At 56.2% G+C, this 15,446-nt stretch overlaps 1 protein-coding gene and 1 pseudogene across 1 annotated transcript in view; both read left to right on the plus strand.

Annotated features, from left to right (window-relative positions):
• ZC3H3 (zinc finger CCCH-type containing 3) overlaps nucleotides 1-15,446 on the plus strand; it is an 82,117-nt gene that overhangs the window by 58,765 nt on the left and 7,906 nt on the right. The window contains exons 6-9 of the mRNA XM_047726294.1: nucleotides 4,033-4,075; nucleotides 4,168-4,329; nucleotides 4,437-4,506; nucleotides 6,319-6,450. Of these exons, the coding sequence (XP_047582250.1) occupies nucleotides 4,033-4,075; nucleotides 4,168-4,329; nucleotides 4,437-4,506; nucleotides 6,319-6,450 (407 nt within the window). The remainder of the gene's footprint in view (nucleotides 1-4,032; nucleotides 4,076-4,167; nucleotides 4,330-4,436; nucleotides 4,507-6,318; nucleotides 6,451-15,446) is intronic.
• LOC125097986 (uncharacterized) lies at nucleotides 6,481-9,614 on the plus strand (annotated as a pseudogene).

A 15,446-nucleotide genomic window follows, 5' to 3' on the forward strand; every position in this document is an offset into this window, starting at 1 on the left:
GGCTGGTGTCTCGACAGAGCCAGAGAGGGCTCTGGGCTGTCTCTCTGTGGAGTGACGTTCTGCTCGGCCTGACTCAGGAGGCTTCTCTGTGGGTAACACTCACTGGCCCCAGCCTCCCCCTGGGCCTCATCAGTGAAGGGCCCCAGCTGGCCTTTCCCATCCATCATCCTTTCTGCCCCGGACTGCCACCCCTGACCCCACAGCCAACCCCAGCAGGCAGGACTCAGACTTTGTTCCCTGCTATCCTCCTTTGGAAGCTGGATGGAGCTTATGGGGTGGGGGCAGGCATTCTGCTGCCATTGCCTGAGCCAAGCACGTCACAGGGCCACACCCCTTTGAGCTCCCTGCCCTCCAGGTCAGCCCCAGTGATGCCCTGTGCTGCTTACTCACATCAGGTCTGAGGGGCTCCTCCCTGGCCTGTCCAGACGTCACTGGCTGTCCCGGCATCCACACTGTCTACGTGCAGGGACCCAGAAGTGGGTTACGGCTTGGGGCTCCACTGGCCCTCACCGGCACCCTGCTGCCCATGTGCCCTGGGCTGCGTGGGGGCCCCTCCACATGGACCCCGATGGGCCTTTGGGGTTGGGGCTGGCGCCTGAGGTCCATGGTGGGAGGAGAGGTGCCCGGAGACAGGAAGGGTCAGGTTTGAACCGCTTGGACGCTGCTCGAGGGGCGGGTACAGGCGAGGTGGTAGAGTGGCTGTGAAAGGGGCCAGCGTCAGGGCTGTGGGTCGCTCCCTCCCTCTGCGGCACTGGCCTCACGGCACCTGAGCCAGCAGCTGTCCCGTGTCTCCCCGGGGAGGGAGGACGCCTCGCCTAGCCCACTCCCTGCCGGGCTGACCTCCGTGCAGTCGCGCCGTCCCCCTCCAGTGAAGTGTGGCCTCGCCTGGCCTCCAGCCTCGCCTTCCCCAGCCTCCTGGCCTCAGGGCCACGAGGGAGCAGTGCAGGGATGACAGGCCTCCAGGGCCAGGCAGGTTCCCAGGAGGCCCCACTCCTTGTCGGCTGCTAGGAGACCGTGCGGGGGCCAACCTGGGGGAGTGCGAGCAAGTAGGTAGGTATGAGCCCGAGCCCGAGCCCAAGAGACCACCTGCGGCCTGCGCTCCAGCCGCCCAGACCCCTGTGCGGGGGCTGCCTCCTTGCTGTGAGGGAGGTGGGGTGTTCCCAGCTGCGGGAGCGCCACTGACCAGCGGCCTCCTTAGGCCAATAATAATTAAAGGAATAAATTTTCTCCTTTGGTGTCAGCAGAACTTGGACTTCTGGCGGGAGGGTACAGCCCGCTCCCCTCTCCTCCTGGCTTTTCCTCCAGGCTGCTCCCGGCTGCGGGGCTTCTGTGGGGTGGTGTCAGCCCTTGTGTGGGGCCCCCGGGCCATGGGGAGGGGGGTGGCAGGGAGGGAAGCGCAGAGCCTCATCCACACCCTCCTCCCCAGGGTCCATGGTCTGCCCAGCCAAAGGGCCTGACCCTGTGACCTCTCCCCAGGGGCACCCAGGTGTGGGCTTGGCTCATGCTCCTGGTGGGGTGTCATCGGGGTGCCTGCAGCAGAGCAGAAGTCCTGCGTCCATCGCCAGAGCCCCTCCCCGGTCCAGGCTGCATGGTTGGCTCCTGGGTCCCGGAGCGAGGCGGGTCTGTACTCCCTGCTTCTCACTGGCCGCCACACTCCCCTGGGCAGGTCACGGGCCCCTGTGCCTCATCTCCTCCCGTGTGACCTGCAGACCCCGCCCTGTGTGCTGAGAAGCCACCCAGGAGGGCATGAGAGGGTTAAAGAGAGACCCCCCCAGCCAGGCGGCCACGGCCCCACCCTGCTGCCTCCCTCCCTTACCAGTGCCTCTTCCTGGGACTCCCCCTGCCCAGGGCCATGATTTCCTGGAAAGGGTGAGTCCCGCAGGGGTGTGTGGGGCTGCAGCCCTGCCTGGCCACTCCCTCTGACCCCAGAGCCCCTGCATGGGGCTCCCCAGCCTGGGAAGGGTGAGGCGCTCCCTGGTGAGGACTGGCCGGGTGGGGCACCCGGCAGAGCACATGGTGTCTATTTTGGGAAGATCCCGGGGCAGCACGAGCTGCCTGCCGAGGGTTTTCCGCTGAGCCCTGTAGCACCCCTCAGCACCCACGGCCTCCTTCCCAGCCAGCTACTTTATGTGCATTTTTTAACACTGTACCACTGCGGGCCGATGGCTGCCTCCCACTGTGAGCCCTACACCAGCATTTTTTAAGAGCGAACTGTGGAGTCAAGGGGAGTAAACCCGCCCCGCCCCGCCCCGCCCTGCCCCGGGCCTGGGGGCACAAGTCTGACAAGCAGACACAGGTTGACAGCGGTCCCTGGCGGAGCAGATGGCGCCACAGGGGCTGGATGACAGCCTGGGTAGCCGTGCTCTCCGCCACGATCCGATGACACTCTGTCAACCCCGGGCTGTCAGATGTGCAGCACCACGTGCCCGCTGGGCCGACCTCCGGTGTGAGCCCCCAGTCAGTATCCCCCGCTTGGGAACGTCACTGCGGCCTGGGGCAGCCCAGCTCCTTCCCGCCCACCCCCTACCCCCTGCACCAAAAAAACCCCTGGCCTGAGCCTGGGCCAGGGCCACTGGCCAGAGCACCTCCTTCCCACTGGAGGTCTCGCTGCTCAGTCCTGGAGACCCCCCCCTCAGCTTGAGGACATGGAGGCTCAGAGGGGCAGACACTAGCCAGAGGGTGGCGGCCCGGAGAGGGCTTGACGGCAGGCTAGTAGATACGGAGAGGAGTGCCTGAAGGTCCAGCCTGGGGGCATAGGGGAGCTTGGACATGGATGAGCCTCAGAAAGTGTCAGGATGCTTGTGTGACCAAGTCTGGAACTCAGGAGAGGGCACTGAGCTGCCTGGGTCCTGGCAAAGGTCGTCCTGGGGAGGTCGAGGGAGGGGCCTCCAAGTGGCAGGAGGGCCACCTGCCTGGGCCTCCCATGCAGCTTGGATGGGGGCGGCTCAGGGCCAGGCAGCTTGGGGACATCCCTTTTTAAGCCTGGGATGCTTTGTCATTGCCTCAGGTCCCTAGAATTTCTGAGTGATGTCACTTCTGCCTCTTACCAGCAGATCCATTTCAGCAGCTGCCTGTGGGAAACTGAATCTGGTCTGAAAACATTCGCGCGTGCGTGTGTGTGTGTGTGTGTGTGTGTGTGTGAGAGAGAGAGAGAGAGAGACACGAACCGCCGGCCTCTGTGGCCCTCTGAGCAGCCTCTGGCCCCAACCTGCCCTCCTTGGCCCTGGAGGGCGGTGACCTCGAGCCTGAAACGAAGGCAGGAGGGTGTATGATAGTCTGGACTCCCTCCTGCTTCTCAGGCAGGACAGGCATTGCTTACCTGCTCCTTGTCCCCTGCTGCCCTAGCCCCCTCCCCTCGGCCCAGCCACCCTGGCTGTGGGCATCTTGTCACCTGCTTCCTTCTTGTTACCTCTGGTCATTTCCTGAACAGCTTCCCTTTGGGCCACAGTCGGTGACCTCAGAGAGGACTTGGTTGGTCTTTGTGCTTAGGGTTTTGAGGAATGGGCCCCTGCCATGGCCAATGAGGGCCTCAGGGCCAGACGTGCTTCCCTGGGGCCTTTGGAGGCTGAGGGTGGCCCGGGGCTCCCTGGAGAGCCTGGGATCGAGGACCTTGGGCTTCACAGCTGCGTCCCTGTTGTGCTGTTTCTGTCCTATGACCCTGTCAATACAGAAGAGTCCTTCCCCGGCCACTAGGAAGCCAGGGGGAGTTCCCTGGGCCCTGCTCCCAGCAGAGGGAGGTGGCCGGGACCCCCCCCCCACCCGCACCTGCCAGTCCTGGGACCACCTGGGTTGAGGCGAGGCCCCTGGGTGGCTGCCAGATCTGGTCCCTGGACTGGGCGGCCCGCACCAGGTCGAGTCTGGAAGGGTCTGGGCAGGGTGGGCGACCCCCCTCTTAAGGGAGGGCACACGGTCTCCCTCGGGGGGCGGGGGGAGGACAGCGGTGCCTGCGCCGACCGCGGGCACCCCGATGGCTGTGCGGAGCGGCTGGGGGTAGCGGGAGAACCTGGCGTGACGTGGCCCCTTCGCCCACAGGCCGCGGGGACCCTGCCGGCAGCTGCAGCCGCTCCCTGGCCAGGTACGTCCCCCAGGGTTGGGCCCGGGCTCCCGGGTTGGTGGGGTGGGGGTGGGGGTCCCCCGAGGCTGACGAAGCTCCGTCCCTGCCCGCAGCCGTGCCGTGCAGCGCAGCCTGGCCATCGTGCGGCAGGCGAGGCAGCGGCGGCGGAAGCAGCGCCCGGAATACTGCATGTACTACAACCGCTTCGGCAGGTGCCACCACGGCCAGCGCTGCCCCTACATCCACGACCCCGACAAGGTGGCCGTGTGCACCAGGTGCCCTCCGCCCCCACACCCCGGGCCAGGGGGGAGGCGGTGGGGGGGCCGCGGGGGCGCTTCGCCCCGCCTGCCGCAGCGCCGCTGACCCTCTTCCGTCTGCGCAGGTTTCTCCGGGGCACGTGCAAGAAGACGGACGGCTCGTGCCCCTTCTCCCACCACGTGTCCAAGGAGAAGGTGAGCGCCCCACGGCCTCCCGCAGCCCCGCCCCCGTCCTCCCCGGCAGGGGACAGGGCGCCGCCCCCCTCAGCCTCTGTGAGCAAGGGGGACCCTGCACATGGCGCCCACCGCGGGGGGCAGAGCCAGGGTGGTGCCGCTCTGGGGCCGCGGCAAGGTTACGGGAGGCGGGATGGGCCGAGGCTGCTGCTACAACAGCTTTTCCCCTTGAGGAACTTGAAAAGAATCAGCATTTTTCTCCCTAATAGAGCTTTGAAACTCTGTTGTGAGCAATTTGGAAATTCACGTCGAGTTTCGGGTTCATTAGCTCCGGCTCCGAAGCTGGTGCACATTCTGAGCTGTCTAATGTGGGTGCCGCTCTCGCGCCCTGAATTAATGTTATTGTTATTTGTGTGGACGTGGTGGGTGCAAACAAGGTTAATTGAAATGAGAATGCAGTTTCCTCTCGATAACGGCCATGCTGACAGCTAGGAGGAGTTCCGTTTGGTGTAAGAGTTGGCTTTATTATCCCTTTTTATTAGAGCTAATTTGGGCTCTATATCAAAAGCCACATTAAGGGAATTGTCTGCAAGCTCACCAGTGCCAGCCCCAGACGGGCCGGCCCTTCTCCCCTGTGCACTGCAGTTAAAAGACAATTAAAAATAAACTCCTGCACATTAACTCGCCCTTTGTTTTTCGCTTTCCCCTCATCACCGCCCTGGGTTCCCCTCTGCCCTGGTGGGGCTCCTGGCAGGTCTGATAGCGGAGAACCCCCCCGCCCCCGCCCCGGGGACCAGGAGCTGCTGTGGGGTGCATGAAGGGCAGGTCTGACAGGCGAGAGGAGGAGAAGAGGCGAGTTCCCAGAGAGGCCCCTATAGGGGTAACAGGCCTGGGGAAGGTGGGAGGCCCCCAGGGGACTGACCGATGGTCAGGGAGGGGCCCCAGAGAGGAGTCGGCTGGCACAGTGGCAACCACATAGGTCAGGGTGAGCAAGATCAGAGACCCCTCCTTGCTGGCCCTCAGGCCTCAGCTTTCTCTCCTGGTCTAGGGGCCAGGGACTCCCATGCTGCCTAGCCCTGCCCAGGCTGCCTGCTCCATGTCCGCCTCCCCACCCCCGCCCCAGTCTTCCCTGGGCCCACCTGCTGGTGGCCTGGGTGCTGGAGACAGGCCCCCTGCCACGCCTCCACAGTGCCTGCCTGCGGTCCGTGCAGCCCCAGGCTGTTCCACGGCATCTCCCTGCCTAACCACAGCTTTAGGCTTTCCTGGGTGGAATCAGGTCACTAGCCCATGGACGCTGCCAGGTGTCTAGGCAGCTGGCAGATCAGCTGAATTTCCAGTCCCTTGTAGGCTGTTGCCCTGCCTAGAGTCCCTATGCTCTGTGTCCCCCTTACCCTCCAGCCCCTGCTCCTCCTGGCCCGTCCCACCACGGCCCCACCACGTGGAGATGGAGTACCTGCACCTTAGCCTTCCTGCAGGGATGTCTGGCTGGGCTGCTTGAGGGCACGTGTGCCCTGCCCGTACGGCTTTGCCTTCTGGGGAAGCTGGGGGTCTGCCTTTGGGGTGGGCAGCCCTCACCTGGCTTGGTGCCAGGTGCTCTTGGCTCCTGTTGGCCCCCCTTGCTGGCCAGCACTGTGTGTCCATTTCTCCCCTGGGGAAGGGTCTGTGTGTGGCTCACACCGGGCCTTGGAGCCCCAGGCCGGTCCTTCCCGTTCAGGTGTTCTAGCTGTAAAGCGAGGTGCAGGCTCCTGATGGAGGGTTGGAGGAGGCGGGGCCCGTGCGCCGCTGGGAGCCGTGGGGTCTGCTGGCCTCAGCACCGTCCCCTCGCCCCCACAGATGCCCGTGTGCTCCTACTTCCTGAAGGGGATTTGCAGCAACAGCAACTGTCCCTACAGCCACGTCTACGTGTCCCGGAAGGCGGAGGTCTGCACGGACTTTCTCAAAGGCTACTGCCCGCTGGGCGCGAAGGTGAGGGGCGCTGGTGGGTGGCGGGCGGCCCCCGCGGTGGCTAGCTGTGCTCCTCGGTGCCTTCCTTGGAGCCCGCAGCACCCCGGGGTGACGAGGGTGGAAGTGGGCTGCTGCAAAGGGAACTAGGGAACTGGGTCGCGAGGGCCACCCGCAAGTGGGCTCGTCGTTGCCGCCGGCCGCCTTCTCCTGTCCGCGGGAATGCCACCGTGCCGGGGAATTCCCAGCAGCTGGGCACATCGGCGCCTTCCCTTCTGAATTACTGTCCTGCTCTCCAGAGGGGACTCTGCTGCCTCTCCTCATCCCCATGTGGACTTGCGGGGGTGGCGGGGCCCTGGGCTGGGAACCCCTGGACGGGAGCCTGCTCATCAGCGCTGGGGCCTGCAGTCTGGACTGGGGAGACCAGAGCTGGGGCTTCCTGGGGAACCCCAGGGGGCCGGGACAGCCTGAGGCCCTGACAACCCCCTTCCATTTCACACCATGGGGCCCGTGCCCCTTCCTTCCCAGCACCCTCTCCCTCCTGCCACAAGGCCAGGGGCTGGGCCCAGCCAGGCTCTGCAGACCTGGGGACCCGACCTGGAGCCAGCGGGTCACCTTGAAGGATGCCCAGAGCCCTGGCCAGGGTGGGGGTGGGGGTGGCGGGACCCCCCCACGGAGGCTGTGCGTGATCATTGTAAGATATCCCAATGTAAATGGAAATATCAAAGTGGCATTTAAGTTCTGCTTCTGTTAGTGGAAGTGCTTACTGCGTCCCTTTCGGCATGTTGGCGCTGCGTGGCCGCGGCATGATGGATGGCGGCGTGTAATTATATATGGGAAAGCGCTGAGCAGGCCGGATCCGGCGGGAGGGGACTCAGCAGCCTGGGCCGGCGAGGGTTAATTTTATTCTCTAAATAATATAAAAAGTGCTGAGTCGTCACCTTGTGCCTGATGTACAAGTCCTCAAACGGGCCCCAGAGAGTTTATAATATTCCACTGAATCAAGTGAAATCGTTAGCCTTGCTTCGTAAAGCCACGGCTTGTTAAAGAGACGCGCTCCCTTTTCCTGTGCGTGATTCAGGCCCGGATGAAATCTCCGCTCCTCTCCCTCTGTGGGGGCCACGTGACTGCTGCAGGACCCCTGCTCCAGCCCCCCTGCCCCCGGCCCCCGGCCAGTCTCCTCTCCATCCCTCAGGAGCATCCGCTCCATCCCTCAGCCGCTCAGGACCCGTGGGCAAGGACGCCGTCCTTCCGTGGGATGTCCGCCACCTTGGGGGACTGACGCTCGGACACCACCGTCCCGGCAAGGGCCGTGCTCCCCGTGCTCCCTCGACGGGATGTCCGCCGGGGTGCCTGCGCTCTGACTGTCTCCTCTCTGGCTAGTGTGTGTTTGAGGGTGGCCCTGGGGGACTCTGGAGGCCCCCATGCTCACCCCAGGCTAGTTTTCACAGCCCCCCACAATTCTCTCCTGCCCCCTTCTCTTTCACGGCACCCGTTTCTCCCGGTTGAGGCGTGTGCGTGGCTGTGGCCCCGGGCTCCTGCCGCACGTCCCTGTGGCCCTCCGTGTTGGCTGCGGGCAATCGGTGCGCTCCAGCCCCCCCTGATGCTGCCGGCCGCCAGCGTGCAGGGCTGGGAGATGCCTGTGTGCGTGCGGGGTCCACGGCTGCCTCCGGATCGAAGCCAGGCGCCCGGCCACCAGCCCTGCTGCAGCCCAGCGCTCTCCCTGCATGGCCGCTGCTGGCCTCCCCACTCCCCGGCCCCAGCATGGTGGCACAGGGCCTGTGCTGGCTGCTCCGCTCGCTGGTGAGGCTCCTGGCAGTCCACTGCTCCACGGCCCTTCCTGTCCCTTACCTCGTCCTGCTTCACACAAGGTCTCATGTCCTCCAGGCATCACCCTTTGGCTTCAAGGTCACAGGCCAAGTTTCCATCACCTGTTGGCCTTGCCAGTGGTGCCTTTCCTGCGGCTGAAATCCTTCCAGTGTTTGGGGGGCAGAGTCCATCCATGTTCACCCTGCAGTCCTGTTCCCGGACCGGCCCGGTCCTCCTCAGTGCAGCGGGCCCGAGAAGAGGACTTGGGGCAGGGGCTCAGACCTGAGCCCAACCCTGTCCCACCCCATACTCGCTACCTGACCTCTCCAGGCCTCTGCTTCTTGTTCCGTAAAATTAGGCTGATGGGAGTCTGTGCCGCAGTGGGGATGGTGGTGAGGAAGGCGTCCTTTGTCGCCTTTGCAGCAGGCTGGGGCAGGTGTTAGCTGTTGTTGAGTTGGCTGTGGGGTGAAGTCGGACCCCACGTGGGCGTCCTCCATGGAGCGGACGCCCTCCCCCAGACTGTGCATGAGACTGTGCCTTCCCTCCTGCTTCGGGGGCCCGTGTTAGGGAGCCCGGCTTTATGGGGGCGCCGCTCCTGTGTGTCTGGTTCACCGCCCCGGGGGGCAGTTGTGCAGCGACCCCTGGCATCCGGCTCTAGAACACGTCTGTCACCCCAGACACGCCTCCAGTCCCTTTGTGGCCGGTCCCACCTGTGCCTAACCCGCCAGCAGTGCCGGCTCACGTGTCGTCCCCGTACACTAGTCTCCTCCGGACGTCTCACAGCAGAAGTCCCGCGACACACAGCCTCTGCTGCCCACCTCCTCTCCTCTAGCCTGGTTTTGGGGGTCACCATGTTGCGGTCAAGGTTAGGCCTATGCCCCTGTGCATGGCGAGTGGTGCTCCGTCGTGTGCGGAGGCCACGTTGTGTCCATCCGTTGGTGGGTGGATGTCCGGGTTGTCCCCGGGGTGGGGCTGCGTGGACGTTTCTGTGTGAGTCCTCATGAGCACAGGCGCTCATCTGCCTCGGGTGGGTGCCTGGGAGTGGGGTTGCCGGGTGCCAGGGAAGGGGGCTGCAGGCCTCCCTGCCTGCTTTCTCATGAGGCCGCGCCACCGAGCTGTGTCCCTGGGGGCGAGTGAGGCTGTCCTGGTGTCACGTGCTGACCAGCGCCTAGGTCTGTCCTGCTGACCTCAGCCCCTGGTGGCGCAAGGCAGTCTGGCTGTAGCTTCCCTTTGCGTCCCCTGACAGCCGACGGTGTTGGTGTGGAACACGGTGTGTGCCCGAGAGCTTTATCTCTGTTGTACCGGTTTTACCGAGGGGGCGCCTGTGCGTGCGCGGGGTCGCTTGAGCGCTAGATTCTTGGTTTTGGCTCAGGCCAGGATCTCAGGGTTGCGAGATCGAGCCCCCATGTCAAGCTCTGCGCTCAGTGGGGCGTCGGCTTGAGTTTCTCCCTCTACCCCTCCCCCTTCGCGCTCTCTCTCTCTCTCAAAGAATTTTTTTTTTTAAATAAAATCTTTGAAAGAAAACAAAAAAACAGTTTTGTTAAGATAAAATTCACATAGCATACCATTCGCCTGTTATATTATATTGTTAAATTTCTTAATTGTGGTAAAATCAGTATAATGCAAAATTTGCCATTTCCTTTTCTTTTTTAAAGGTTTTATTTATTTGAGAGAGAGAGCACGCGCACACAAGCAGGGGGGTGGCAGGCAGAGGGAGAAGCAGGCTCCGCGCCTAGCAGGGAGCCCGACACAGGGTTCAATCCCAGGACCCTGAGATCTTGACCTGAACCAAAGGCAGGGGCTTCACTGACTGAGCCCTCCAGGTGCCCCTTCCTTATATGTTCTAGAAATGAAGCCCTTGTTGGAAGAGGATGTAGGACTCCTTCCTCCCAGTTTGTCTTTTCACTCTCTCGACAGTGTACTTTGATGCATGAGAGCTTTTCATGGATTAAGTACAATTTTTCTGTTTTTTGTTTATTTTTTTCTTGCATGTACTTTGGCTGTTATATCCAAGAAATACTTGTCCAACCCAATGTTAGCAAAGCTTTTCCCTGTGTTTTCTTATATAAGACTTTAATAGTTTCAGTTCCTAAGTTTAGGTCTTTGGCCCATTTTGAGTCAGTTTTTGTATGTGATATAAGATGAGGGCCCAGCGCCTGTCTCCCGCATGTGGGCAGTTTGCCCAGCACTGCGAGCTAAGCAGGCTGTCCTTCTCCCACTGAACGGCCACGGCCCCTTTGTGGAAAGTCCGTCCAGCACAGATGGGGTGTTCGTTTCTGGGTGCTGCGTCCTGTTCCACTGGTCTCTACGTCTGTCCTTAAGTATTTTGATTACAATAGCTCCTTAATAAGTTTTGAAATCAGGAACAATAAATCCCTCAATTTTATTTTTCTTTGCAAAGATTATTGTGACTATTCAAGGTCATTGGAGACTCCATATGCATTTTAGGATTCTTTTTAACAAAAGGGGGGAACCTTTGAAATTTTGGTAGGGATTGCACTGAGTCTGTAGGTCCTTCAGGTGGTATGGGGGTCTTGGTAGTAGGAAGTCTTCCAGTCCATGAACATGGGATGTCTTTACATTCCTTTAGACCTTCATTAATTTCTTTAAGCCGTGTTTTGTAGTTTTTAGTGTGTAAGTCTTTTGCCTCCTTGGCTAAATTTATTCCTGAGTATCTTATAGTTTTTTAATGTTATTGTAAATGGGATTTTTTTTAATTTCCTTTTTTTATTGTTCTTCCAAAGTGCGTAATAATATGTTGATTTTGTGTGTGTGTCTGTTGATTTTATATTCTGGAATTTTGCTGACTGCATATATTAGCTCTAGCAATTCTTTTTGTGGGTTCTTTAGGGTTTTTTAATATATAAGATCATGTTATCTACTAACAGATAATTTTCTTCCTTTTAAACTTGGATTTTATATATCATTTAAATAATTATTATTTTTCTTTTTTTTAAATATTTTATTTATTTATTTGACAGAGACATAGTGAGAGAGGGAGCACAAGCAGGGGGAGCTGCAGAGGGAGAGAAGCAGACTCCCCGCTGAGCAGGGAGCCCAGTGCGGGGCTCGATCCCAGGACCCTGGGATCATGACCTGAGCTGAAGGCAGATGCTTAATGACTGAGCCCCCCAGGCTCCCCTTAAACTAAGATTTTATATATCTTTTACATAATTATGTAGCCTAATTGCTCTGACTAGAATTTCTAGTACTGTGTTGGATCAAAGTGGCAGAAGGGAGCATCCTTGTCTTGTTCTTTGTCTTAGGAGAAGCTGTCAGTCATTCACTGTTGAGTGTGATGTTCGCTGTGGGCTTCTCACATGATTTTTATCCTGTCGAGAATGTCCCTTTCTAGTCCTAGTTTATTGGGTGTTTTTATTACAAAAGGTGTTGAATTTTGTCCGATCTCTTTTGCATCAGTTGAGATGATTGTGGGGTTTTCATCTCCCTTCCGTCTCTTAAGGCGCCAGCCCGTCCTACTGACCACCTTGAATCACAGTCGTGTTGGTTGATACTTGGATGTTGAATACCCCTGCATCCGAAGAATAAACGCCATGGCTGAATTCAGTTTTCTGGTATTTTGTGGATGATTTTCGCATCTGTATTTTTGATGGATATTGACCTATGGTGTCTTTTCTTGTAGTATCTTTGTCTGGTTCTGGTGTCAGGGTAAGGCTAGCCTCACATGGTGTTCCGCTGATTGGAGCGAGGAAGGATTCCTTGCTCTGCAGTTTTGGGGAAGAATTTGAGAATTGGTGTTCATTCTTCCCTATGTGTTTAGTAGAATTCACTAATGAAGCCCTCTGGTCTTGGGCTTCTGTTTATTGGTCAGTCTGATACTGATTCAGGCCCCTTACGACACAGAGTGCTAGGCCAGAGTTTCTTCTTCTTCTTGAGTCAGTTTTGGTAGGAATTGGTCCATCTCATCTAAGTTGTCAAAATTATACGTGTAGAGTTGTTTGAAGTGTGCCCTAATTATCCTCCTGACAGCCGCAGGCTCTGTCATGACCTCTGTTTCGTTCCTGATATAACTTTGTGACTTTTATCTTTTTTCTTTGTTTGTTTTGCTAGAGGTTTGTCCACATTATTGATCTTTTTAAAGGGCCAGTTCTTTGTTTTCATTGATTTTTTTCTTTTATTGGTTTTTTCTTCTTTTTGGTTTTATTGATTTCTGCTCATATCATTACTGTTTCTTTTTGTTGCTTTGGGTTTATTTCGCTCTTTTCCCCCCATAGGGTCTTGAGGTGGGAGTTTAGACTATTGATATGAAAAATTTCCCCTTTTGTATGAATTTAGTTAGCTGGGTCCTACAAATTTTGAGATATATTTTCATTTAGTTCTGGTTGTTTGTTTGTTGACCCCCCCTTTGTTGACCCCCCCCCACCATCCCTTGAGATTTTCCCTTTGATCCACAGACTTTTATTTGATTTCCAAATCTCCGGAGACTTTCTTGTTGTCTTTCTGTCACTGATTTCTGGTTGGAGTCTGTGATGGTGAGGAATATACTTCGTATGATTTTAATTCTTTTAAGTTTCTTGGTCTTTGTTTTATGGTCCAGGATATGCTTGGTATACGTTCTGTGTGCGCACTTGAAAAGAATATATCCTCCACTATTATTGAGTAAAGTGGAGTGTTTTATAAATGTTGATTAGGTTTTGCTGGTTAAAGACATTTCTTGGTTCTTCTGCTTACTTGCCAATTTTCTGTTTAGTTGTTGAATCAGTTGTTGTGAGGGGGCATTGGTCACCACCTGTAATTGCAGATTTGTTTCTTCCTCTGTTCCTATTAATCAGTTTTTACTTCATGTATTTCACAGATCTCTTATTTTGTGCATGTTAATTTAGGATTGCTAGGTCTTCTTGATGGATTGATCCCTCCATCATTATAAAATGTACCTCTCTGTCTGTAATTTTCTTTATTCTGAGGTCCACTTTGTGTGGTATTAATGTGCCCACTTCTGCTCGCTTTTGATCAGTGTTGGCTTGACATAACTTCCTTCCTTTTTGCTCTCAGGTTACCTATCGCATTATATTTGAAATACCTTTCTTGTGGACAGCATATAGTTGGGTCATGTTTTAAAATTTACTTTGTCAACCTTTGTCTTCTAATTGATGTATATAGGTCATTTACATCTAATGTAATTATTGCTGTATTAAGGCTTAAGCCTATAATTTGACTTCTGTCAGTTTCTGTGTTTTGTTAGTTCTTTCTGTTTTTCATTTCTGTCTTTTTATGCATTACTGGAACAATTTTAGAATTTTGATTTATCTGTGCTATTGAGTGTGTGTATCTTTCTTTTTTTAAAAAGATTTTATTTATTTATTTGACAGAGAGAGATCACAATTAGACAGAGAGGCAGGCAGAGAGGGGGAAGCAGGCTCCCCACTGAGCAGAGAGCCCAACACAGGGCTCAATCCCAGGACCCTGAGATCATGACCTGAGCCAAAGGCAGGGGCTTAACCCACTGAACCACACAGGCACCCCAAGTGTGTGTATATCTTTTTATAGCTTTTTTTAGTGGTTGTACTAAGCATTGTGTTGTACACCCATAACTTGTCGCTGGTGTTCTCATTTACCAGTTCAGGTGAAGTGTAGAAACCTTCCCCTCCTTTGTGTCCCTATGCCCTTCTCCACCGGTACCTGCCTTACGTATGTCTTCCACAGACGTTTAAAACCGCAACAGACACTGACAGTTTTTTGCCTCAATAATTAAACATAATTTAGGAGACTCAAGGAAAGTCTGGTATGTTTACCCATGTTTTGTCACCTCGGTCTGCCTTTCTGTTGTTCCAAGGCTTTGTCTCGTCTTGTTTCCTTTCTGTTTAGAGAACTTACTAGAGCCACTTTTTAGGGCAGGTCTGCTGGTGACAAATTCTCGTGGTTTTCCTTCATGTGAGAATGTCTGGATTTCCCCACATTCTTGCAGGATATTTCTTTGCTGAACACGGGCTTCTGAGCTCATAGTTCTTCCCTTTCAGCACTTGCACACGTTGTACCCCCTCCTTGGCCTCAGTGGTGCATCAGGAGAAACCCACCGGCATGTGAACTCCCCCCGCACGGGGAAGTGGCCTCTCCGGCTGTCTGTAGCTTTTACAAGACGGACTGTGGGGCAGTTTTTGGTGGATTTCTCTGCTTTTTACTGTTTGGGTTCCCTCAATTTCTTGAATCTGTAGGCTTGTGTTTTTTGGCAAGTTGGGGACATTTTCAGCCATGAGTCTCTTGTTCTTTCTCCTCTCAGTCCGCAGCCCTTGAAGGGCTCTCGGTGTCAGAGACTCTGCTTTCTCTCCCAGCAGTCAGATTGGTTAAGGTCTGTTGTTACATCTTCTGGTGCACGGACGCCTTCCTCGGGGCCTCCCTCCTGCTGTCGAGCCCATACGCGGAGTGTAGCTCAGTTGTACTTTTCAGTTCTAAAATTTCCATTTGGTCCTATCTTATATTTTCTTTTTCTTGGTTGAGACTTTCTATGTTTTCATTGTTTCCAGCATGTTTTTAATTGCTTGTTGGAACACATTTATGGGGGCACCCAGCGAGCTTAGTTGGTAGAGTGTGAAACTCCAGATCTTGGGGTTGTGAGTTGGAGCCCCATGGTGGGGGTAGAGATTACTTAAAAATAAAATTACCTAAAAATAAATAAAATAAAATAAACACATTTATGATGCTCCTTTAAAATCTTTGTCCGAGAACTCCCACACCTCTGCTGCCTCTTGCTGCCAGGCACTGCTTGTCTGGAATTGCATTCAGTGTGAGAGCTATACCTTTTCCTGGTATGATGAGTCACTTTTTATTGAAACTTGGACAATTTGTATTATTATGAGGGTCTGCATCTTATTCAAACCTTCTGTTTCGGCTGGTGTTTGTGTGACACACAGATGCAGGGGGAGTGAAGGTGGGGTCTTGCCCCTGTCAAGTGGAGATCCAGGTCCCCACGTGGCCTCCGCAGACCCCTGAGGAAGGGTTTTCCTACTCCTCCTGGCTGGGTGGTACTTACTTCCCACCAGGCCACTTCCCACTGGGGGCTCCCCTGACTGGGAGAGGAAGGGGCCCCGCATTTCTGTGTCTTCAGGGCCTCCTCTAGCACCAACCCAGCAAGGCAGGAAGGGGCAGCAGGGGCCAGGTCTCCCCACGTAGTCTTTGCTGGCCTGGGTGGGGTCACAGTGTTTCAGGGTGTCTGGCTGGGCTGCTCCTTATCGGCACCTGTGGACACTTCAGGT

Source organism: Lutra lutra, chromosome 4 (assembly GCF_902655055.1).
Source record: "Lutra lutra chromosome 4, mLutLut1.2, whole genome shotgun sequence".
Classification (NCBI taxonomy): domain Eukaryota; kingdom Metazoa; phylum Chordata; class Mammalia; order Carnivora; family Mustelidae; genus Lutra; species Lutra lutra.